The following is a 20,919-nucleotide window of genomic DNA, read 5'->3' as shown; positions in this document are numbered from 1 at the left end:
CGACGATTGTGAACGGATGCATGGATGCGATCTGGGAGCGGGCCGTGATGCCCCTCACCTGCGTTTTTGCGTGCAGGCGTTCAGGAGAAGATGGGCATCATGAACCGGGGCGTGGTCTACGGCCTGTGGGACTACGAAGCCCAAAGCGAGGACGAGCTGTCCTTCCAGACGGGAGACTGCTTGACGGTGTTGAGGCGGGACGAGGAGGCCGACGGCGACTGGTGGTTGGCGTGCTGCGGAGATGGTCAGGGATTCGTACCCAGAAACCTGCTCGGGGTCAGTAAATCCAGCAAAACTCGAGCAAAACTCGAGCAGTGGTCCCCAGACTTGGGAGTGCAGATTATTTGCGGACCGGCTGGGTGTCGACGTCTATTCCCGAGGGTTACGCAAATGATCCAACTACAAAAATAAAGGGACACAAATCCACAGTGGTCACCTGAATCGGACAAAAAATGACAACGAACCAATGAAAATCGGGCATTGCGTCTGAATTGTGCTTTAACAGAATGATTTGAAAAACAATCGCAATCAAATGATTTTATTACCTTTCTATTCGGACTTGTGCACCTCTCAGCAGGTGTTTCGCGAGCAAAGTGCTCCGGTGGTCTCCGCTTTGAAGGCTGCTTTCTCCAGTCGGCACCTTTCAGCTTCTTCCACAGACGTTCAATAGGATTTAGAATAGATCCCGCCCACTTCACAGCAGTCCAATGTTTCTTGAGTGTTTTTAGTTTTGCAAGAACCGTTAACTGCACATTTCTCCCTAGCATACCTTGAAAATTTGGAGATCTCATTGTTCCCTGCACAGATTCATGATGTAGCAAAGCATCCCCAGAAGTTCCAGAACCTAACAGACACTCCTCCGTGTTTCACAGTCATCTTCTTTTCTTGCTAGGCTTCATTTTTGCATCAGTTAACTCCCAATGCTGCGATGACACTGATGAACCTTGACCTTGGAGCTCGCCATTACCTTTAACAATCTTGTCACATTTTCTTTCTAAGGTCCCGAGGCAACGCGCTCTTTCGCTTCCTGCGGTTCCCGTAGTGTGGTACACACCAAGTCACCGACGCTCGCAGTGACGACGTAACGCTTTGAAGACATCTGTGATGCTAATTAGAGGACAACATGTCTCTGCATCAAAACGATTCTCCAATCTGTTCATTTTTGTCCAGGCCTGTTTCACGAGCTAAACAAATTGACACAACATAAAAAATCAATGTCTGATGTTCATTGATATTTCCTGGGGGATTCGTTTGTACTTTTCTTAGATTCGAGGTATTTCTGTGGCCACAGTGGGTTTGTCTTTCATTACTAGAGCGGTACCAACAATTTTGTCCACATGTGCACGGTACCAACTGATGTTTGGGGGCCACTGCGCTGCATTGACTTGCAAGCTTTTACATTTCCGATCGAAAAAGCACTCGAAGGGATCAATGGCATTGAAAAATGTGTTTGGTCGACGAGTAAACGGAGTTCTGAACTTGGTCAGAGAACAAATTCAACTTGTAAGTCAAGGTACCGCTTTTCGCGTGTATGCTCAATTTGCTCTTCCTCGCTTCTCCCTATCAGCTCTATCCGAGGATTCGACCCCGACACAGAAGTCTGGCGTAGTCCTGAGGAACCCCAAGAACCTCCCAAATGACCAACAAGTTGCTGTCCACTCTATATTTATTCTTTTTTTTGATGTGTCAAACACAAATAAAAAGTCGCATTTGACATGACACTTGCTTTGCATGTTTTCTGTCTGTTAACGCTTGATGAGTTCTTTCAGGATTGAAGTCGATCACTTGAAAAAGTACAAGCTACCTTTCGAGCACGCTAGTCACATGCTAGGCTAGTAGGATGAGAAACTGCAAAATGACCGTTGACAACAAAAATCCATGTCATATTTCACGTGGAACCCATTGAAAATTCTCCGTTTTGGATTGCACAAGCAACAATATTCATCCAGGAACTTCTGCCGGCGGCACGTCAGCCAAGATGACGCGTGTCTTAAAGTGCTAACATAGTCAACGTTGAAGACGGCCTGGCCCGCCAAATTGAGTCTGAATCTTCTTGGAGGAGGGCCAGCCTGGAATAATCCGGATTGGCGCCATTTTAGCGGCGAGGATGAGAGACTCCGATGCCACTCCTTTCCATTCTCCTGGCTGGAGTGCTTCCCGGTGCTTCCCGGTGCTTCGGATGCTTCAGCTTTCGTTCTTGTGATTCTGCTGGTTATGCTCCTGTTAGCTTCGTCGATTCGAGTGGTTCAAATGTTTCTGGTTGTGGTCGTACACTTTTGTTTCTTCAAGACGGTAATTGCGTTTTTATTCTAGCGGTTCTGGTAGTGCTAGTTCTAGTGGCTCTAGTGGTTCCAATACCTGTGGTTTTAGTTTCGAGCGGTTCTGATGCTTTAGGCCGTGGTCCTCGTACTTCTGGTTGAAGTCGTTTTGGTGCCTCCAGAATGTGTTTGTGGTTCTAGTGGTTCTGATTGTGTTCTGCGGTCAGGAGGCGTGTGACGTGTCCGATGCCCTTGGTGACTCCCTCCCTGAAGAGAAGTTTGGCACCGGTCCGAAGATACTCGGGATGTTTGAGGAAGCGAAACGCCACCACGGCTCGCTCGCCCGTCCTCAGCTCGTCCTGCCGGCAGACGGAGAGACACGCGTGACGCACACCTGCACGCTGTTACACAAACTCGCACAGTCTTGCGCGCGTACCTTCCCGTGCACCCTTTGCACGACGGCCGTCTGCCTGACGTTGCCCACGTGCGCCGTGACCTGCGAGCCACGGCGGAAGGTGCCGGCGTGGAAGAGAAGCACGATGGCCGCCTCGAAGTGCCGGCAGATGGTCGGCTTCATCTTGGGACTCACCATCACCATGCCCTGCGTATGATTTGGTCACCTTACGCATATTGTCTTTTCATCAACAGAACACTCCTGCTGTGTTCAAGGGTTAATAAAAGGGCTGGGAATCTTCGACTGTCTCACGATTCGATTCCCATTTTGGGGTCTGCGATTCGATTCAAAATGGATTTTTGATTCAGAATCCTCATTCAGAATATTCATTAGTATGTAATATACAAATGGATATTCCAAATGAAGACCTTAAATACAAATAAGAAATAAGAATTTAAAAAATCATAAAAATTTCATTAAAAAATTGACATTTTCTTGGTATTCCTTTGAGTCAATTCGATGTAATTATTTTAAATAATGCTTTTTAATGACCCTGTTTTGTGTATGTGTGTGTGTGTGTGTGTACACACACACACAAAACTTGGTTAAAAATAATCCAATTTGGCTGAAGAATGGACTGATCCACTGCTGAAACAGGTTTCTGGGCTGTTAAAAAAATAATCTTTTTAAAAAAAAATTTTTTTTAACAAATAAGTCAAATGTTTGTATGAAATTGAACCAAGTAGTGGTTGGGTCCATTTTCCCCCAACTCGTCAGTGTGTGTTCATGCGTCTGACGTGCGTGATGTCACGTGACCCCGTTCATGACATGACAGATGCCGCGGCCCCGCCCACCTTGCGCAGCAGCGTCCTGTCCAGGTTGCCGAGAGCCAGCGTGGCCGCCTGCCCCGCCCTCAGCAGCCTGCAACTGGAGCGGTTCCTCTGGATGGACAGAACCTTCACGCGCAGGAAGCCCCCCTCGTCCGTCGGGCCCACCGCCAGACGCTCGCCCTCGCGGCACACGCCGCTGACACGCACACACAATATCACCATTAAGGACTTACAGTAGCACTTTTTTTTCCCCACACGACTGCTCAACTAAATTGGGCCTCTTTCCTTAAAACGTTATCATCGAAGAAATCCGAACTTTCCGACGCTGTGGAAGTACCCTGAATGCACCGTTTTGCTTGGGTAGCATTAGCAACTAGCAAGTGCGTAGCGTATGTTAAACTGGTTATTCTGTTGTCCCTAAGCATCCCTTAAGCTGTTCAATGACACCCCAGTTGGAGTTTACTGTAAAACCAAACACACGACGATAAGAATAACCACCGCTGTATATTTAAATCCAGGACATGCTTCGTTTTTAAAACATTGCTAGCCTAGCGCTAATGCTAAAAGGGAAGGGAAGATCCCATTCAAATGCTAACAGGAAGGAAGCATTGAGTGTTCTTCCTTCAAACAACGAATCTTCACATTCAAATGCTTTGGGAACACAATTTTATGCATTAATTATTATTTTTTTTTAATAATCTGCAGATTAATCGGTAATCTGTATTTTTTCCTGCCAAAAATCTATATCGGCATCGGCCTCAAAAAATTCATATTGGTTAAGCTCTAGGACTGATGTGACTTGCACTTTTCATACATAACCTCACCCCTTTAAAAAAAAGCCCCAATGACAGATCATTTTAAAGAAACATCTACTTGATTATTTGATGGAATGATTGATGATAATCAACATTAAAAAGATTCGATAGCGATAGAGAGGACTACTTGCTTCTCAAAGGAAGTCATTGATGAGCAAAAGTGATTTCCAGCTTTGACGCAAACACATTTACACATGCCCACAAGATAAACACACACACCCGCCAGCTTGGCGTACCCGTCACTCTCACCTGTACAAAGTCCCGCCCACCACCGTCCCCACGTCAGGAACAGAGTAGATCTCGTCCACCTGCGCACACGCATCAGCATTTTTGTGTTCCAATTTTCCTTGCGCCTGCGTCTTGTTGCCGCTTTTCTTTCCGTTCCCTCGCTGGGCGGACCATTAGCCCGCTAGCGTCATGCTAACATACACTCAACAAAAATATAAACTTTTGTTTTTGCTCCCATTTATCTCAGTCATTACTGACTGTTTTTCTGTTATTTTTTTGACAATAAATACAGAAAAACATTTCTCAGCCTCACATAACGTTATGCATTTGATCATATGTGCGATTTCATCACTGCCCTGAATATATGACTGGATAGCCGATAGCCCATACATGCCCGTGCCAGCCGTTGAAGCCACAGGGCGGCCATCTTGCTCCTCCCATCTCTATAATTAGGGTTAGGGTTAGATTTGGCAGAGGCATCATTTGTTGAATTGCAGTTATAATTATTTAATTAAAAAATATACAAGTTTCCGCCTGTAAACATCATTAAGCATATAATGTATACATGTATTTAAGGCAAGTTGTAAAATGTCTGAAGTCTTCTTGTTTATGTTGAACAAATTGAAAACATGATCATTCATGCCGTTTCTACTGTCTGAAATGTTCTCCAACTTCCATACCGTAAATGTATAGGATCGTATGCTGAGAAACGTTTCTTGGGAGGAGCAATATGGCGGCCTCGCCGCTTCAACAGTCTTGGCCTATCGGCTATCCAGTCATATATTCAGATCAGTGGATTACATGTGTGTGTGTTTCGTACCTGGAACTCGGTGAGCTGCTGCATGAGTTCTTCTTGTTGTTTGCTGTTGCTGAGGGGAGGCAGAATGTTCAAGAAAACCTTGAGGAGCTCCAGACCTTTCCCTGACACGCTGGACAGCGTGAAGATGGGCGTCACGCTACACGCGCACACGCAGCCCAGAACAGGAAGTAGAAATAGGCACAAAATCAGATTGATTCTCTTGCCATTCTTCTTGTGTTGCGCGGGTGCGCGGGAGCTACCAGGCGGCGGGCGCAAACTGCTGCGCGGCGGCCACGGCGTCGTCGGCCGTGTGGACCACCAGCGGGACCTTGTTGCATCCCGGCTGCTTGAGGAGTCGCTCCAGCTGCCTCAGCGTGCGCTCCACGCCGCCCCGCGAGCACACGTCCACTTTGCTGACGGCGATGAAGATGGGAACTTTCAGCGCCATGGCCAGGCCCAGGTGCTCCCTGGTGGTACCGGCTGCACACCGCCGGGGTCACAAAGGCAAACAAAGGTCACAAAGAGCGAGTGATATTTGCTATGAAATTGGGCAAAATGTTGACAACTTTTTTTTCCAAGACTTTACAGCGTAAGACAAAGATAATAAATAAAAAAAATTAAATTGCTGATTTTTGCCAATTTTTCTGTTGTAAAGTTGTCGTTTTTTAAACTAAAGCACAACGTGTTGTAATAAAATATTCATCTGGTTTTGGACAAAAAAAAGAAGCTATTTCATTCATATATTTTTTTTTTTTCAATGGATGGGTTATTGGCATTATACTCTGCCAAATAGGGGAATCTGTCTGAAAAAGTCCAGAGCAGTCCGTCACAAGTTCAAGCATTCTCATGACTTCCGCCTCAAGCGAAAGCCGTCAATGAGGCGTCACGGGCTAAATGGCGACCTCTGCTGGTCATTCCGAGTGTTCCAAGTTTTCACATTAATTCTGGACAAAATATAAACTTTTTACTGCTGAAAATGTCTCAGTGAGTCAAGCATCCCTTTAAAGGATCTCCACCTGGCTGACAAGGGAAGTCCCCCAACCCAGACGGATTACCCGACGGTAACTGAATTTTAACACCGTGTTCCCTCACTTTTCACAGGTGATCTCCTGTGTTAGGTGAATTTCCACCATTTCCGCAAAGTAGAGATTGATTGATTGATTGATTTTTAGAGTGAGGATTCACACTTGTATTATGCCATTACGAAAAGCTTAAATGTAAACATTTCATCATCCTCGTGTGCTGCAGAAGGCAGACAGCGCTGTGCTCACAATAATTTCTGACTACAGCCTTGGGCTGGGCAGTAAATCGAATTAATTCGATACATCGGCATTTTAAAAATAAAATTGTTGAAAATGAGCTAAATCATGAAATTTAGTTTGAATAACCCAACAGCACATTTGAACAATGTCGTGAGTTTCTGAACGATCCAAATGGAGCACCGCGCTTGGAGCGTATTTCTGAGTGCACCCACGATGAGGGGACAGCGATTTTGGGGGCAACAGCTCTAATGTTCATGGTCTTGTTTTTTGATTAAGTTATGGTCACAAATAACCGAACCGTTATGTCGCGAGGGGTCACTGGAATAGGGCGTTAAAGCGTGTAAAAGGAAGGTCTGACCGATGCCGGTGTTGGCGCTGACCACCAGCATGGCAAAGTCCGGGCAGTAGCTGGTGAGTCCAAAGACGGTGGTCTTCAGGTACTTGTGATGTCCCGCCAGGTCGATGAAGGTGATCATCTTAGAGGAGCTCTCGCAGATCTCCTCGGCGCTGCGCGAGTCGCTGTAGTTGACCACCTGTCGGTCACACGCCACGTCACGTCACGCCACGCCACGCCACGCCACGCCACGCCACGCCACGCGCCACGCCACGTCACGGCACGCCACCCCACGCCACGCCACGCCACGCCACGTCACGCCAACCTCACGCCCGACGGACACGACTCACTTGTCCTCTGCTGTCGAAGCCCAGGATCTCGAAGCTGATGCTGGACGTGCGTCCCGTCTGGATCTCGTGAAGATGCCTGAAGAGGTTGAGGCGCGCTCGGCCTCGCCCGTTGTCCAGCTCGCCCTGCGTCAGCACGCCCAGCAGGGTGGACTTCCCCGAGTCCACGTTGCCCAGTACGGCCACGCGCAGGTCCAGGAACTGCACGGCGGCGCACCGCCGACACACAGTGTAACTGGCGAGGAAAGGACGGGGAGAAGTTGACGCTCACCTGCTGGTCGTCCGGAACCTTCCGCACCAGGACCTCGGCGATCTTGCGCGTGCTCCCGTCGGCGTCCGAGTCCACCTGACGCTCCCGCAGCAGCGTGATGTCGGCGCCCACCCTGAGGATGAGGAGCAGTCACCACACACGCGCGGCGCGCTGTGTTGGGATCCAACGTTGGCTGCTAGCGCCGCGTGTATGTGCATGCGCGTGTGTTCACGTACTTGTCGGCCATCTTGCGCAAGGTCCCGATGGAGGCCGTCATGTCGGCTTGGCTCAGGCCCACCAGCAGCCCGTTGTCCTCGACGCCGATCTGGTAGACGGCCTCGCCGCGGCCCTCCTGCAGACGCCACTTGAGCTGCGTGGCCAAGTGCTCGAAGCGGTACTGGGTGGGGTTGACCAGCTTCAGCTAGGGGGCGCACGCCACGTGACGTCAGGACCAGGAAGAGCACACGGTGAGGAGGATGACGACGTTACCTTATATTCGATGTTTCCTTCTTCAGCCTGCAAACATGTGACGTCATATTTAGTTTGATCATCGTTGTTCTTGTTCAAATCATTTTTAGCTGCAATATCTTTTGTCAAATAAAAATGTGTTTTTTTTCACTATCAAATTTTTAAAACCCTTCTTGGGAATCGAATTGGGAAATACGAAATGTTGTTTTTTAGGCCGATTTTGATGTATAAAATGTCAATAAACGATTAATCAGCTAATAAAATAAATAAAAAACCCATAATGAATATAATCAATTTGGCTTTTGACTCAGCACGAGAAGCAACATTGTTTCAGTGTTTTATGCCTGCTGTATTTTTGTGTTGTTGATTTCATTTACTTATTCACTTACCTAATTGATCATTATTTAATACTCATCTTCATTTATTTTGTGTTATTTTTCTTTTACCTGTCTTTATTGCATGACTCATTTTTACTTTATGTCCAGCACATTGTATGCATCTTATGGTTGTTCTTAAAACACTTTTAAATAAAACTGAGTTGTTCTTGTGACATAAAAGTATATTAGTAAAGTAAGTAAAATTGTTCACAAATCTTCCTTCTTGATTACATAAAGTAAAAAATAAAATGTTCTTTCTAGTGATATAAAATGTACTTTAAAAAAATACAATCACACATTTCTTACCATATAAGTGAATGTTTATAAATAATACCATCATTTTTTAATAGAAAGGAAATACAATCACATTTGTTTGCCTTGTCAACAGCCTCTTGTCATATACAAATGAATCTTCATAAAAGACCATCATGAATGCTCATTCTTGGATTAAATGTGTGTGTTTTTTTAATAAATGCAAATACTGTATGTTTGCAATTGTTATTTCTTGCCACATAAAAGTTAATTTTCATAAACAAATATAAGACAAAATGTATAAAAGCACATTTTTCTAAATAAGCACGAGAGATATGTTCTTTGTTGGAATCTCAATGTGTATTTTTAATAACGAACACGATGACAAATGTTATTTCTTGTCACAGTGTTTTTCCAGTTACATGCAGTTGCATGTTGATGTTTAGTTTTGTTTTTATTAAGTGCAATTTTATGACGTTAGCCCAAACAAGTTTTCTTTTGGGGGGGAATGGAAAAGACAACACTGCCTAGAACATATCCATCAACCTATTTGATTGATCAATGCTGTGACGTCATGACAACAACCTGACGTTTGACGTCAGTGCTGTTAGCTTGTTAGCTTGCCGGTTAAGCGAGCGAGCGAGGCTAATCGGAAGTAGCTACCTCAGGTGGTAGAAACGGCGGCGGCGCATCGTTCTTATTGCGGATGTTGTTCTTGTGGTTGTTGTTCTTTTTACTGCGACGTCGGCGACCTCGTTTGCTTCGCCTCGTTCGAGACCTTTTCGACGTCTTCTTGCCGCCATCGCCGCCCGGGCACAAGTCCACCATATTGACTGCTTTGACGGAGGAGATAGTCACCGCGGAACGGGCAAGATGCGGCCGGAGGAGGCTAATGTGACATCGGACGCCTGGGCCGGCCTGGGCGGGAGGGAGGGAGGAGGCGAGCGGCGGTCGGAAGATGCTCTCTGTCCTCCCGCTTCTCTTTCTCCTCCCTCTCTCTTCTCGTCCTCACTCCTCACTCTCCTCAGCATCACCTACGCACTGCAAGATCCCAACACCGACTACTTCCGGCATGGCTTTTCAAGAGAAGATACGCCTTCCCTACCAGAGACGTTTTGAGTACGAGTTGTGCGGCCGTGAACTCACGCACGAAACAAGACAAACCACACACACGCACACATAAAGCCCCCTTTTTGTTGTTGTTGGGAGGCGTCGTAAACTAGTCGAGTTACGTATGTGTTTACTACTTTCAAACCAATTTCGCGTGTTCGCCTTTTGTTTAGAAAACCTCAAATCGGAAGTAGCTTTTTTTTTTAATTGGGCTCTCTAACGTGGAAGTCGCTGTGGTTGGAAACCCGTCCCCCAAGTTCAGCAGGATTTTTCACGAAAAAGTCTGCTTCCAAGTGGCTCATCGACGCAAGTACCCTCGTGAGCGTATGTCGACTTCGCACTTGTCAGCCGGACGGAGCCGCTCGCGTGCGTTATTAGCCTGTTAGCCCGCGGAAGCTAACCGCGCACAAGAGACTGCTTTTCGGTGGCTAGCCGGGAGTGCCTGACACCGGCGGCGTGGATTTCGATTTGAAGCGGCAGATCCGCGAGGCTCTTTTTGGCCGCAGCTGTTGAGGCATGTGGAGAGTCACTTTGGAGGCGTTCGGCGTTCTTCTGCTGGCCTTCCTGTTGGGGAATCTCGCTTTAGCGTGGTTTCAGCTCAACAAGCCGGAGACGGAAGCGAGCGCGGAGCAGAAGGAGCAGAAGGAGCAGAGCTGCTTCTGCCATGTAAGTCACTTTCTCCTTTTCATTGGTTTGTCCTCCCTCTAACTCATCTTCAGTCCCGTTAATGTACAATTGAAGGACGCGTATGACGACAAGACTCAACCTTCTCGAATGTTCGCCTCGTCTGTTTTGACGTCACTATTAGTGTGACGCGAATGAGCAGCGAGCGAGCCGGTCTGTTTTTCATTAATCACAGTTTCGCCCGTATAACACAAAGTTGGAAAGATATAAACACAATGAAGTTTTGTTTGGTTTGAAACTTTGAACCGTTGAAGCTGAATGGCATCATCACATCATTTGTCATTTGTTTTAGCCGTGGATTGCAGCTTCCTGCTGGGCGCGAATGTCAAGTCAACAATCCGATGCGATTTCGTTATTTGTGTACAACGTGAGGTTAACTTGTGTACGCCGGTAGACCAGCGTGGTGTAACGTGATTGGCCGGGGCCGAGCAAGCCCCGCCTCACTGGCTGGACGACAAGGCGAGGGCGGGCCTTATTTTGACAAGGAGGCGGGGCTTAGGCAAGTGGCGTCTCAAGTCGGCGACCTCACGCGACACGCGCGCACGCACACGAAAGAAGAAGAAGAAAAGTTGAAGATGTTGCGACGTGTTTGCGTCTTCCTGCTTTTTGTCACGCTCGGCGCTCTCATGCAATCGCAGGTCAGATTTGTCATCTCATTAGCATATTTGGAATTTGCATATGGAAGGTTGATGTCGTGGCTACTAACAGCTGTCAGCTTCACTTGCCATACAGCATCTATATGCGTGTGCGTGTGCGTGTATTTGTGTTTTTGTGTGTTTGGCTGAACGATGAATCACATTCAAATGGACATCACAGTTTAGTAGAAAGCATTTTTTTTAAATGGCAAAAGCTGCCATTTGGATGAAAAAAAACCCTGTTTTCATTTTGGTCAATTGGTTGGCTTTATTTGTTGTGTACATGAATTAATTAAGGAAACGAAATGCTAAAGCCAAAGATCGATTTGCGTAATTTGACCCCTGACTGACTTGCGTTGTGGCACCATTTTGGCACGCTGTCATGAGGGTGTTGTGAAATTTGCTCCGCGCATGAATGCTTCCACTCCGACTGTTGCCGTTTGTTGGAATTGGGTTGTTCAGATGATTGCAGCCAAAATGGAGTGCGGGTCTTGCAAGTGGCGCCAGCGCGTCCTAATGGAAGCCGCTTGGTTTCGAACCTAGGCTGCATTTGGAAATGAAGCACGCTCGGCCTCTCTGAACGCACCACTCGTCAAACGGAGGGAATTGACAAACGTGCGCAGTGTTTGCTTAAGTTAACGACTCTATTTGTAGTCAATAAATAAACAGTCTTCATATGAAATGAAAGTTCCTTTGCCTTTATTTTGGGATTTTAGGACGAACCCAAAAACTTTGATGTATAATAAATGTGATGTTTAGAGTAGGAAGAGACCGATTATCCGTATTAGTGGAGATATTTGACATTTTGAAGAATATTGGTATCGGCCCTTTTCCCCCAAATCTGCTGCTTGATCGTTTCTTTCTAAGCGATGCTGCCGACCGGCCGAACCCGCGAAGGAACTTTTCTGCATCTTTTGCTTCGGCTTGAAATGGAGCGCGAGACACGTCAACGTTTAATATTGCAGTTATTTTGACATTTTGGGAAAATCATGTTAATAATAATAATAATAATAATTGTTTTACTTTTGCTCCATTTTTGTTAGAATTTTAAAACAAAGGTGTTTATTGTCTAAACTTTCAAAAAATATATGAACATTTTCAATAAACATATGCTTGCATTTCAGCAAATGTAAGTTTTGGAATTTGTGTTTTGAAAACATTTAGCTTTTGCTGAAAGTCGCATCAGCTCCGGCTTTTTGTTGAATTCGGTCTGACGGCAGTTTTGAACTCATTTTTGGCTGCAGAATCCAAAACTCATGCGAGTCTCCGTTTTCTCGAAACGTGAAATCGATGTGAATTTGATGTCAATAAAAGGCAACGATGGGATTGTTACGCGCAACCCTTGAAAACGACAACAACAGAACGAAATGGAACTTGGAACAAAATGGCCTCTTTATTGCTACGACGCCAGCTTTGTGTTTGCGGATCTTGCGGACGAGCCCGATCGGATCATCGGCTTTTCTTACTGCAGCCGATCAGTAAAGTTTGAAAAGAACTTGATGTGCTAGAAAAGAAAAAAAATGACTGCAATGTTGCAATTGGAATGCGACTTTCAGTTTGCAGCAGCAGCAACAGATTGTTTTGTTTTTCTCAAATGGTTTGGCCCATTGTAATCGGTATTGGTATCGACCCGTAGCGGTCCATCTCTAATTTCGAGGCGTCAAAATGAATCGAATGATCAGTTCTGAAAGTCATTGACGACAACGTCAATAGTGACGGTTGAGCTTCAAGTTGTCCAAATGGTCCGACGTCACCCTCGGCGGGGTTTTCGTTCCATGGTTGATTTCTGTCGATTTGTGCCGCAGCTGACGGGCGTGCTGGACGACTGCTTCTGCGATGTGGAGAGCATCGACGTCTTCAACAACTTCAAAGTTTACCCGCGCATCAAGAAGCTGACGGAGCGCGACTACTTCCGCTACTACAAGGTAGGTCGGACGCCGCCGCCAACGCCGCCGCCGACGCCGCCGCCATTTGCGTGGAAGCTCATGCCTTGCGCGCCTCGGGCAGGTCAACCTGAAGCGGGCGTGTCCGTTCTGGCCCGACGACGGTCACTGCGCCATCAAAGACTGCCAAGTGGAGCCCTGTCCGGAGGTCAGAGGTCAACGGTTGCCTTTGCGCGCCACCGTTTTCAGCCGCTCGCCTTCAACTTTGCCTTTTTCTTCATCTTCCAGAGTCAGATTCCTGCCGGCATCAAGTCTGGCAATTACAACAAGGTGAGCGCACACGCACAAATGTGCATACCAGGGTGATTATAGTTTTGCAATTTTCATTTGACTTTTTACTTCATTTGTTTCTTTAAATTTAGTTTTAATTCGTTTTCAGGGTGGTTCTGTTCGTTTTTATTAGTTTTCTTAGTTTTAGTTTCAGTATTAGTTGTTGTTGTTGTTGTTTTTTTAAGTGTATTACTTGTGCGCAATATTTAACTCCTTCACTGGCAGCCATTTCTACTGAAGCAACCCCCTTCGCTCGCGGCAGTTTTATTGGATTTGGTCTGCTTTTGCAAGGCCCGCGGAATATTGTGTTCTCATTTTTATAAAAACATGGAAGCTACCAAAAGAAAGAGGCGAGCCTTCCCTTTCACAGCCCGACCGTTCCGGCGTATTTGAAGTGCGTCTGCTGTTGACGGCTCGGGTCCGACCGATATGCCATTTTTTTTAGGCCGATGCCGATTTGGGCAGGAAAAAAACCCTGACTTTATATATATATCAAATGCACAAAATTACCCCCCCCCCCTCCATTCCTTTTTAATGGGTATCACTTACGCACGACATGACAACAAAAAATCCTTGGATGTTTGCATCCTTGAATTTTGGTCAAAGAATTTCTTTGAATCCCTTGAAATAGCAACTTTAAATACAACTTGAAAGGACAACGACAAAATAAAAATAAGAATAGAATAGCGAGCGAAAAAACAAGAAGAAGAAATACTGACTGTCCCTGTGCGTTTTGGCCTCTTGGGGGCAGTGTGGTGCCGAGCATCCGTGACCATTGCATTCAATGAAAATAATCATTTTTCACACCATGGGAAGAATTTGTGTCGTCTTCGCTGCGGGTACGCGTTCCAACGGCTTTTGTGCGCGAATATTGGTTTGAAGGAAAAACGCTCTCCAAGTCGATGCTAACTTCCGGTTAGCATTGGAATGCAACCCGCTGGGATGTCCTTAAACATCTTAAAGGACGCTTCGGGACACCAGAATAACACACTAGCAAAATGGTGCGTTCAGGGTACCGTTCACAGCGTCGGACACCTGGCCGAGTGTTTTGGCAGATGTTTGAAGGGCAATAATGGGCGGCCGACGTCACGTGACTCGAGCGGCGCCGCCGTTTTGCCTTCACGGCAATCACGTCATGTGCGTGTTCAGTATTCGCAGGGCGCCGCCGACGTGAACGACGTGAGCGACGTAAACGACGTGAACGACGTGAGCGACGTGAGCGACGTGAGCGACGTGAGCGAGTGTCAGCAGGTGCAAGAGCTGGGAGCCATCAACAGCACGCTCAGGTCACACCATTTGTTTTTGCGCTTGCATCTGCGACCGTGTGTATGTTTGACCCCTGACCTTGTTGCGTAAGTGTGCAATTGCTGCGTGTGTTCCAACATGTTTGTGTGCGTTTGTGCGCGCAGCAACCAGAGCAAAGAGGCGTTCGCCGACTGGGCGAGGCACGACGACGCGCAGGATCATTTCTGCGAGCTGGACGGTGAGGTCCTCTGGCGCCACCTTCAGGACAAAAGCAGGCACGGCTGACGTTTGCGCGTGTGCGTTTCAGATGAGTCGTCCCCGGACGCCGAGTACGTGGACCTGCTGCTCAACCCCGAAGGTTACACCGGATACAAAGGCCCCCCGGCGTGGAGGGTCTGGAACAGCATTTACGAGGAGAACTGCTTCAAGTCAGTAGATGCTAACGTTAGCATGCTCAAAAGGAGCCATCTTGTCTTGCGCAAGAGGAACAAAAAGACTGACGCTCGCATGCCAATGGCATTTTCCATTCATTTTAGCGCTGAGCTAGTATTGTCCGTTGCTTAAACCGTTGCAAAACTGTGACGCTAACGTTAGCATATGAATGACATTTCCCATTGGTTTGAGCATTGAGCTAGCATTTGCGTCATGGCTGTGCAAATGTCCGTTGCTTCAGGAGTTCTCGCGTTAGCATGTCATTAGCCTTTTCCATTCATCTTAGCTTGTGTGGATAAATCAAACATTTGCTCATTTTGTCCTCTGGCGTGCATTTTGGGGGGATTTTGCAATGACGTGCGACGCGCGTGTTGTGTGTGCAGGCCCAGGTCCGTGTACCGACCTCTCAACCCTTTGACCCCCAGCAGAGGTGAGTCAACTAAAACACGACAGGAAGTCAACGCGCTCGCGCCTTGACATGCTTCCTAACGAACCAAATCATCGCAGCCGCTAAAAATGAGAGGTCGCCCACAATCGACTTTTAGCAAGTACAACTGCCACGAGTTTGCTTTGCTTTACTGAATCCATTTTGAAATTGTGAAGGAATTGCGCTGAGGGAGGAGTTCTTGCAAAGCGCGCACGCACACGCACACGTGCACGCGCACGCGCACCCGTCGGTTTGGAATGACGTTGTCATTGTCGGACGCTGGCATCAACTTGACTTTTTCCTTCCCGTTTGTCTTCAGGAGACGACGGTGAGTACGGCTTTGATGGAGGTTTTGGCTTGGGGGCGGGACGCCGTCGATGATGTCACTGATGATGTCACTGATGATGTCACTGCTGATCCCGTTCCAGGCGAGAGCTTCTACAACTGGCTTGAAGGTAACGTCAGCCATTAAGCGTCCTCATCGTCTCGTGCTTCTTTTTCTCAATCTTTGTCTTCTGCCATTGCTCGTCTTTCTTTCATTTTTCTTTCCTTTTCTCTTTTTTCATGCTTTCTGTTCTATACTTTTTCATCCTTTTCTATCCTTTCTACCTTTTTTTCATTTTTTTGTTTCTTTTCATTTTCTTTGTTTTACGTTTACTTTTGCTTCCTTGTTTTTTTCTTTTTTCCCATTTCTTGTATTGTAGCTTTCTTCCAGACTTTTTCCCTGTCCCTTTTTAGGGCCCGACCGATTAATCGGCCGTCGATTATAATCGGCCGATTATTGCCCGTCAAACATTGACCAAAACAATCGGCCAATTGGGCCAAATGGCCGATTATTTTCCCCTTTAAAACGTTATCGTTGATGAGAACCGAATTTTCCGACACTGTGAAAGTACCCTGAATGCTAGCAACTAGCAAGTGCGTAGCGTGTGTTGTTCTTCTTGAAGCGTTTTAATGTCACCCCAGTTGTATTCACTGTAAAACGAAACACGCGGTGATAAGAATGACATCCACTGTACGTTTAAATACAAAACATGCTTTGTTTTTAAAACATCGCTAGCCTAGCGCTAATGCTAAAAGTGAAGGGAGGATCCTATTCAAATGCTAACAGGAAGTTAGCATCGACTGCGGGAACACAATTTTATGCATTAAATCTATATTTTCAAGTAATCTGCAGATGAATCGGTATATTTTTCTGCCCAAAATCTGCAGCGGCCTCAAAAATCGGTCGGCCCGACTGCTTTTTCTATTTCGCTTTTATTTGGGGTGCGGCCTGCATGTGTTCCCCGAAGCGCTTTCCGATCTCACACACACACACACACACATTCCTAAAGCAGTGGTCGGCGGCCACAATTGGGGTCCAGTGTCTTGCTCAAGGGCACTCTGACTTGGCCACCGGTGCTGAGGATGGAAGCCACAAGCTTCCCGCTCTAGCGCTGAGCCGTGCCGCGCCGCGCGTTCTCCATCTTTTCATCGCATCTTCTTTTTGCCGGTCTTCATTTCCTTTTCTTGCCGTTGCGCTCGCGGCTGCAGGTCTGTGTTTGGAGAAGAGGGTTTTCTATCGCTTGATCTCGGGCCTCCACACCAGCATCAACATCCACTTGTGTGCCAAGTACCTGCTGGACGGTAAATGCCGCATTTCATCAAGTCCAGACAAACGGCAAACCTTCTCATGCGCAATTGCTACCAAACAGCGACGTCGCGACACCCAAACATCACCATACGATGTTGGCGCCATTTGGGGGGGGGGGTTGGCGATGCGGGGAAAAAAAACGACAACATAATATTGTACTTTTGTACGTAATAGTGTTAATTTTATCCTCCGTTTTCAAATTTCGATCTCACTTGTTCGTTTTTGTCAAAGTTAGTCAAACTCATCCTGTTTTGATTTCGTCGACTATAAATCGAGCATTTTAGTCCAAGAAAAAGTGTCAACGTTTTCGTCAGGACAAACATTTAACTCCTGTACTTTAGTTTTTTTGTCAGCAGATCATGTTGAACATTTCGGATCTAAAACTATTTCACAAAAAACACACAATGACAGCATATCAACAAGCGGCGACTGCGACTGCCAGCTCGTAAGTTAGCCGGCGTTAGTTAGCGGTCGGATTAGCATTATTGTTGGAACGTTCTCGCCGTTGGTAAAATGTTACGTTATAAATTCTAAATTTAAAATGATTATAAACTTTTCACAGTCAATCCACCTCCTGCTCGTCTCATGCGTTTGCGCTCGCTAGCTGCAGATGTGAAAGGGGGCGTGTCACTGTGTGTCACATGACCGTGCCACAGAGACAAGATTTGACAATTGGTTGATTTGAACGCAGTTGTTATTGAAGTGAAGGACATTTTCGTCCCGTCGACATTTAGTCACACTTTTAATGAGGGTTTTAGTCTTAGTCCGGCGAACAAGGGTTTGAGTTTAGTTTTGGCAAAATAGTCCAAGCGGTTTTGGGCCCACGCCTCATGGCGAGTACGAAACACCTGCGCTCGCGTCCGAGTCCCACCGCCCGCCTTCGACTGTGACGCTAACGCGCGCGGGTGGCGCCGCGGGTACGACAGAGGGTTGGGGCCGCTCGGTGTGGGGTCCCAACGCCCAGGAGTTCCGCTGGCGCTTCGACAGGGCGGAGACGAAGGGCGAGGGCACGCGGCGCCTGAAGAACTTGTACTTCCTCTACCTGATGGAGCTGCGGGCGCTCTCCAAGGTGGCGGCCTACTTCGAGCGCACCGTGGTCCACTTGTACACGGGCAACGGGCGCGAGGACGCCGGCACCAAAGAGCTGCTGCTGCAAGTCTTCGACGACATCAAGTAGGCGGGGCGCGTTCGCCGCCGGCGTCTTCCTCTGGCGCCTTCTCACGTCCCGTCTCCTTCCTTCTAGGAGGTTCCCGATGCACTTCGACGAGAAGTCCATGTTTGCCGGACACCAGAAGGAAGCCAAAAGCCTCAAGGTAAAGAAAAAGTAGGCGGGTTGTGAGTTCGCTTCCAGCGGGCGTCCGCAACCTGCTGCTGCTTTGTGGCTCCAAAGTCACTCTTTTGCGGAGACCCCCAAAATGTGGACGCGTTCATATGTTTCGGGGGTTTTGCATATTCTTCAAATGGAAGAAGAAGAAAACAAGACTCATTGAATCAAAATCACGTTTTGAAGCTGTCAGAAAAAAAGAGAATTGAAAGAAAAAGCAGAAAATGGCCACGAAATTGCCCAAAAATGTTCCAAAAGCAACCGTCAATCAAAAGGAGACATTTTGAAAATGGCCATAAAATGTTGTTCCCTAAAAAAGTTTGATTGAAGGAAATTGGAGTAGGGAAATTATTCAAAAAGTTACCCCCCCCCCCCAAAAAAAGAAGAAATTCGCTAAACAAATCACATCACAAAATGGGATCGAAAAGCGTCAAGTTGCAAACGAATGCGTTTGTGCTGCGTGGCGGCGCCGCTCCAATTGGGACCGTGGACAAAATTGGCTTTCCTTCATCCCAACGCGAGACATGACGGGACGGCTCGGCGTCCTCCGAGTCCGGCGTCGCTCGCCGCGGCGATGGCGATTCTCTTGGCAAGACGGCTTCAGGCTTTCGCTGGCGTGCCGGCAAAAGTTGTGACGCGACGTCTTTGTGATTTTGCAGGAGGAATTCCGTCTTCACTTCAAGAACATTTCCCGGATCATGGATTGCGTGGGCTGCAGCAAATGTCGACTGTGGGGAAAGCTGCAGGTCGCCGCCGCCGCCGCCGCCGCCGCATTCCATCCACGTGACACAAACACACAAAAGCGCCACCAACGTTCAGACACGCGGACATCGTGATTAACAAACACAAGCAATGATTGCTTTCAAAACGCCATTCGAGGGTCGGGTTCGGGGTCGGATTTGGATTCGCATGCATTTCCAATTCTCACAAGTAAGAAAGCTGCAAAATGGTAGCAACTGCTTTTTCTTACTTGAAAAAGAAAAAAGGAGATGAATCGAACCCAACGCGGGTTCATCAATCACGTAGCATGAACGTTTTATTGAACCCGACCCGATCGCAACCATAACTGATGATCGCAATGACAAGCGCAGCGCTGCCGTCGTGACGTCGACATTCCTGTGATCAATGCAAACCCGTGACCTGTGACCCGCGCGCGCGCGTGTGTGTGCGTGTGCCGCCGCCATCAGACGCAAGGCCTTGGCACCGCCCTGAAGATCCTCTTCTCGGAGAAGCAGATCAAGAACCTTCCGGAGCGTTCGGCCTCCAAAGGCTTCCAGCTGACTCGCCAGGAGGTCGTGGGCCTGATCAACGCCTTCGCCAGGTAGGCCGCCAGTTCGTACCTCGCTCGCGCTCGCGAGTAGCAGTAGAAGAGGACGGACCCGCCCATTGGCGGCGATCGCCGTTTCACAGAACGGAGCTCAAACCATTTTTTTCTCAGGAAAGCATCGATTTCAATTTCCACGCGACTTTCGAAGCGTTGCCGGCGAATCGTCACTTTTTCCTTTCGTTCAACATTCAAACAAAGAAACTTTGACGTTTGCGGTTTTTCTTTCTATGGTATTTGCTTATTTCACTTTTTAAGACATACCGAACTTTTTTTTGAAATTAAAAATGAAGTATAAGGTCTAAGATGAAAAAAAGTGTTCATGCTTTAAAACATTTCAACAAAGTCAAGATTGGAATTGAAAAGAAATGTTGACACCAATAACCCCCCCCCCCCTCCCCTTTTACTGAAAATGAATATCGACTTCAAATATCGCATATCGGCCTCCTTGACTACAAATAATCGGCATGTGAAGAAAATCGGTCTTGATGACTTTTGCGTGTGTGCGTGCGTGCCAGGCTGTCGTCCAGCATTCACGAACTGCACAACTTCCGGCTGCTGCTCAAGGAGGGCGGCAGGTAACAGGAAGTGAGGGCCGGGACGGGACGGGAGGAGACTCCGCCCCCTCCTCACTTTGGGACCCTCGCCACGGGAACGCCTGAGGGAATCGTTTGGGAAGAACTCCTCCCCCCTTGTGACATCATCACAGGGTGTTGAAAAGAAGCCACCGCCGCCCATCGGAACAGGCCACGCCTTCTTCACTTTGGTGCGCTTTTCTACGGCCACGTACGTAAGAACGAGGACGACGATGACGACGATGACGATGATGACGATGATGACGACGACGTGTAGCCAAGCCTTGTGCGTGCGTGCTTTTGTTTTGTTCAGCGAAGCAAAAAGAAAATGGAATGATTGTGATTTTTCTTTTGCGAAGGAATATTTTGTGTTGCGCACAAACTCAATGAAAAGTTTGGACTTGAAGTTTTTTTGTGTGCTGCAGAACGAGGAAAAGAAAAACAGTGGACCAAAGAATTTGATGCTGCCTCATTGACTTGAATTGTTTTCTTTGTTTTGCCTTGAAGACGCTTGTCTTTTCTCATTTGGGGGCGAAAGCATAAAAAACGAAATCTGGACACGCCCCACAAGTGCATGCTGGGAGTTTGATGCTTTCTTTTTGTTTTTCTTGCCGTGTGTTCTTTCAATAGGAAATTAGTGCTGTATAATTAATATTGTATATAAAATCACTTTTGTGCTAATTAAATGGAATGTAAATATGAA

General features: G+C 47.2%; 4 protein-coding genes across 8 annotated transcripts in view; 2 read left to right on the top strand and 2 right to left on the bottom strand.

Annotated features, from left to right (window-relative positions):
• The window catches only part of rrp36 (ribosomal RNA processing 36), a 19,204-nt gene extending 17,707 nt beyond the window's left edge, over window positions 1-1,497 (bottom strand). For both annotated transcript variants that reach the window (XM_086082771.1, XM_086082770.1), the window contains exons 1-2: window positions 546-1,497; window positions 59-436 (exon numbers count right to left, since the gene is read on the bottom strand). The gene's annotated coding sequence lies outside the window, so the exon portion shown is untranslated. The remainder of the gene's footprint in view (window positions 1-58; window positions 437-545) is intronic.
• Window positions 1-1,719, top strand: part of LOC147169075 (apoptosis-stimulating of p53 protein 2-like) — an 11,970-nt gene extending 10,251 nt beyond the window's left edge. For 2 of the 4 annotated variants that reach the window (XM_086082768.1, XM_086082767.1), the window contains exons 17-18: window positions 77-276; window positions 1,568-1,719. In XM_086082768.1, coding sequence (XP_085938894.1) covers window positions 77-276; window positions 1,568-1,609 — 242 coding nt within the window. In that variant the 3' untranslated portion in view covers window positions 1,610-1,719. Of the gene's footprint in view, window positions 1-76 lie in introns of all 4 variants that reach the window. The other 2 variants (XM_086082766.1, XM_086082765.1) reach the window with 1 other exon arrangement.
• gtpbp2b (GTP binding protein 2b) lies at window positions 1,649-10,486 on the bottom strand. The gene is made up of 12 exons (XM_086082769.1): window positions 9,278-10,486; window positions 8,007-8,033; window positions 7,754-7,938; window positions 7,539-7,650; window positions 7,271-7,468; window positions 6,945-7,119; window positions 5,585-5,804; window positions 5,346-5,481; window positions 4,547-4,605; window positions 3,507-3,678; window positions 2,695-2,859; window positions 1,649-2,617 (listed from the first exon to the last, which is right to left on the bottom strand). Exons 1-12 carry the CDS (start codon window positions 9,440-9,442, stop codon window positions 2,456-2,458), a joined length of 1,776 nt encoding a protein of 591 aa, XP_085938895.1. The 5' UTR covers window positions 9,443-10,486; the 3' UTR covers window positions 1,649-2,455.
• Window positions 9,559-20,919, top strand: ero1b (endoplasmic reticulum oxidoreductase 1 beta). The gene is made up of 16 exons (XM_086082773.1): window positions 9,559-10,390; window positions 12,849-12,968; window positions 13,051-13,134; window positions 13,215-13,256; window positions 14,406-14,542; window positions 14,666-14,739; window positions 14,809-14,929; window positions 15,317-15,363; window positions 15,680-15,688; window positions 15,789-15,815; window positions 16,894-16,986; window positions 17,920-18,166; window positions 18,237-18,306; window positions 18,977-19,063; window positions 19,505-19,638; window positions 20,160-20,919. Exons 1-16 carry the CDS (start codon window positions 10,241-10,243, stop codon window positions 20,221-20,223), a joined length of 1,506 nt encoding a protein of 501 aa, XP_085938899.1. The 5' UTR covers window positions 9,559-10,240; the 3' UTR covers window positions 20,224-20,919.

Source organism: Leptonotus elevatus, chromosome 8 (genome assembly GCF_054856555.1).
Source record: "Leptonotus elevatus isolate MCC_2025b chromosome 8, RoL_Lele_1.0, whole genome shotgun sequence".
NCBI classification, from domain to species: domain Eukaryota; kingdom Metazoa; phylum Chordata; class Actinopteri; order Syngnathiformes; family Syngnathidae; genus Leptonotus; species Leptonotus elevatus.
This window is presented reverse-complemented; position numbering and strand designations above follow the sequence as displayed.

What these genes read in the sequence shown, in the direction of transcription:
- gtpbp2b (XM_086082769.1), bottom strand. Translation starts at nt 9,442, where the DNA reads ATGGTGGACTTGTGCCCGGGCGGCGATGGCGGCAAGAAGACGTCGAAA. An exon ending in AGGTTCCGGACGACCAGCAG is followed by an intron (nt 7,469 to 7,538) that starts GTGAGCGTCAAC and finishes GCCGCCGTGCAG; the next exon opens with TTCCTGGACCTGCGCGTGGC. An exon ending in CAGCGCCAACACCGGCATCG is followed by an intron (nt 5,805 to 6,944) that starts GTCAGACCTTCC and finishes GGCGGTGTGCAG; the next exon opens with CCGGTACCACCAGGGAGCAC.
- ero1b (XM_086082773.1), top strand. Translation starts at nt 10,241, where the DNA reads ATGTGGAGAGTCACTTTGGAGGCGTTCGGCGTTCTTCTGCTGGCCTTC. An exon ending in TCATTTCTGCGAGCTGGACG is followed by an intron (nt 14,740 to 14,808) that starts GTGAGGTCCTCT and finishes TGTGCGTTTCAG; the next exon opens with ATGAGTCGTCCCCGGACGCC. An exon ending in CTTCTACAACTGGCTTGAAG is followed by an intron (nt 15,816 to 16,893) that starts GTAACGTCAGCC and finishes TCGCGGCTGCAG; the next exon opens with GTCTGTGTTTGGAGAAGAGG.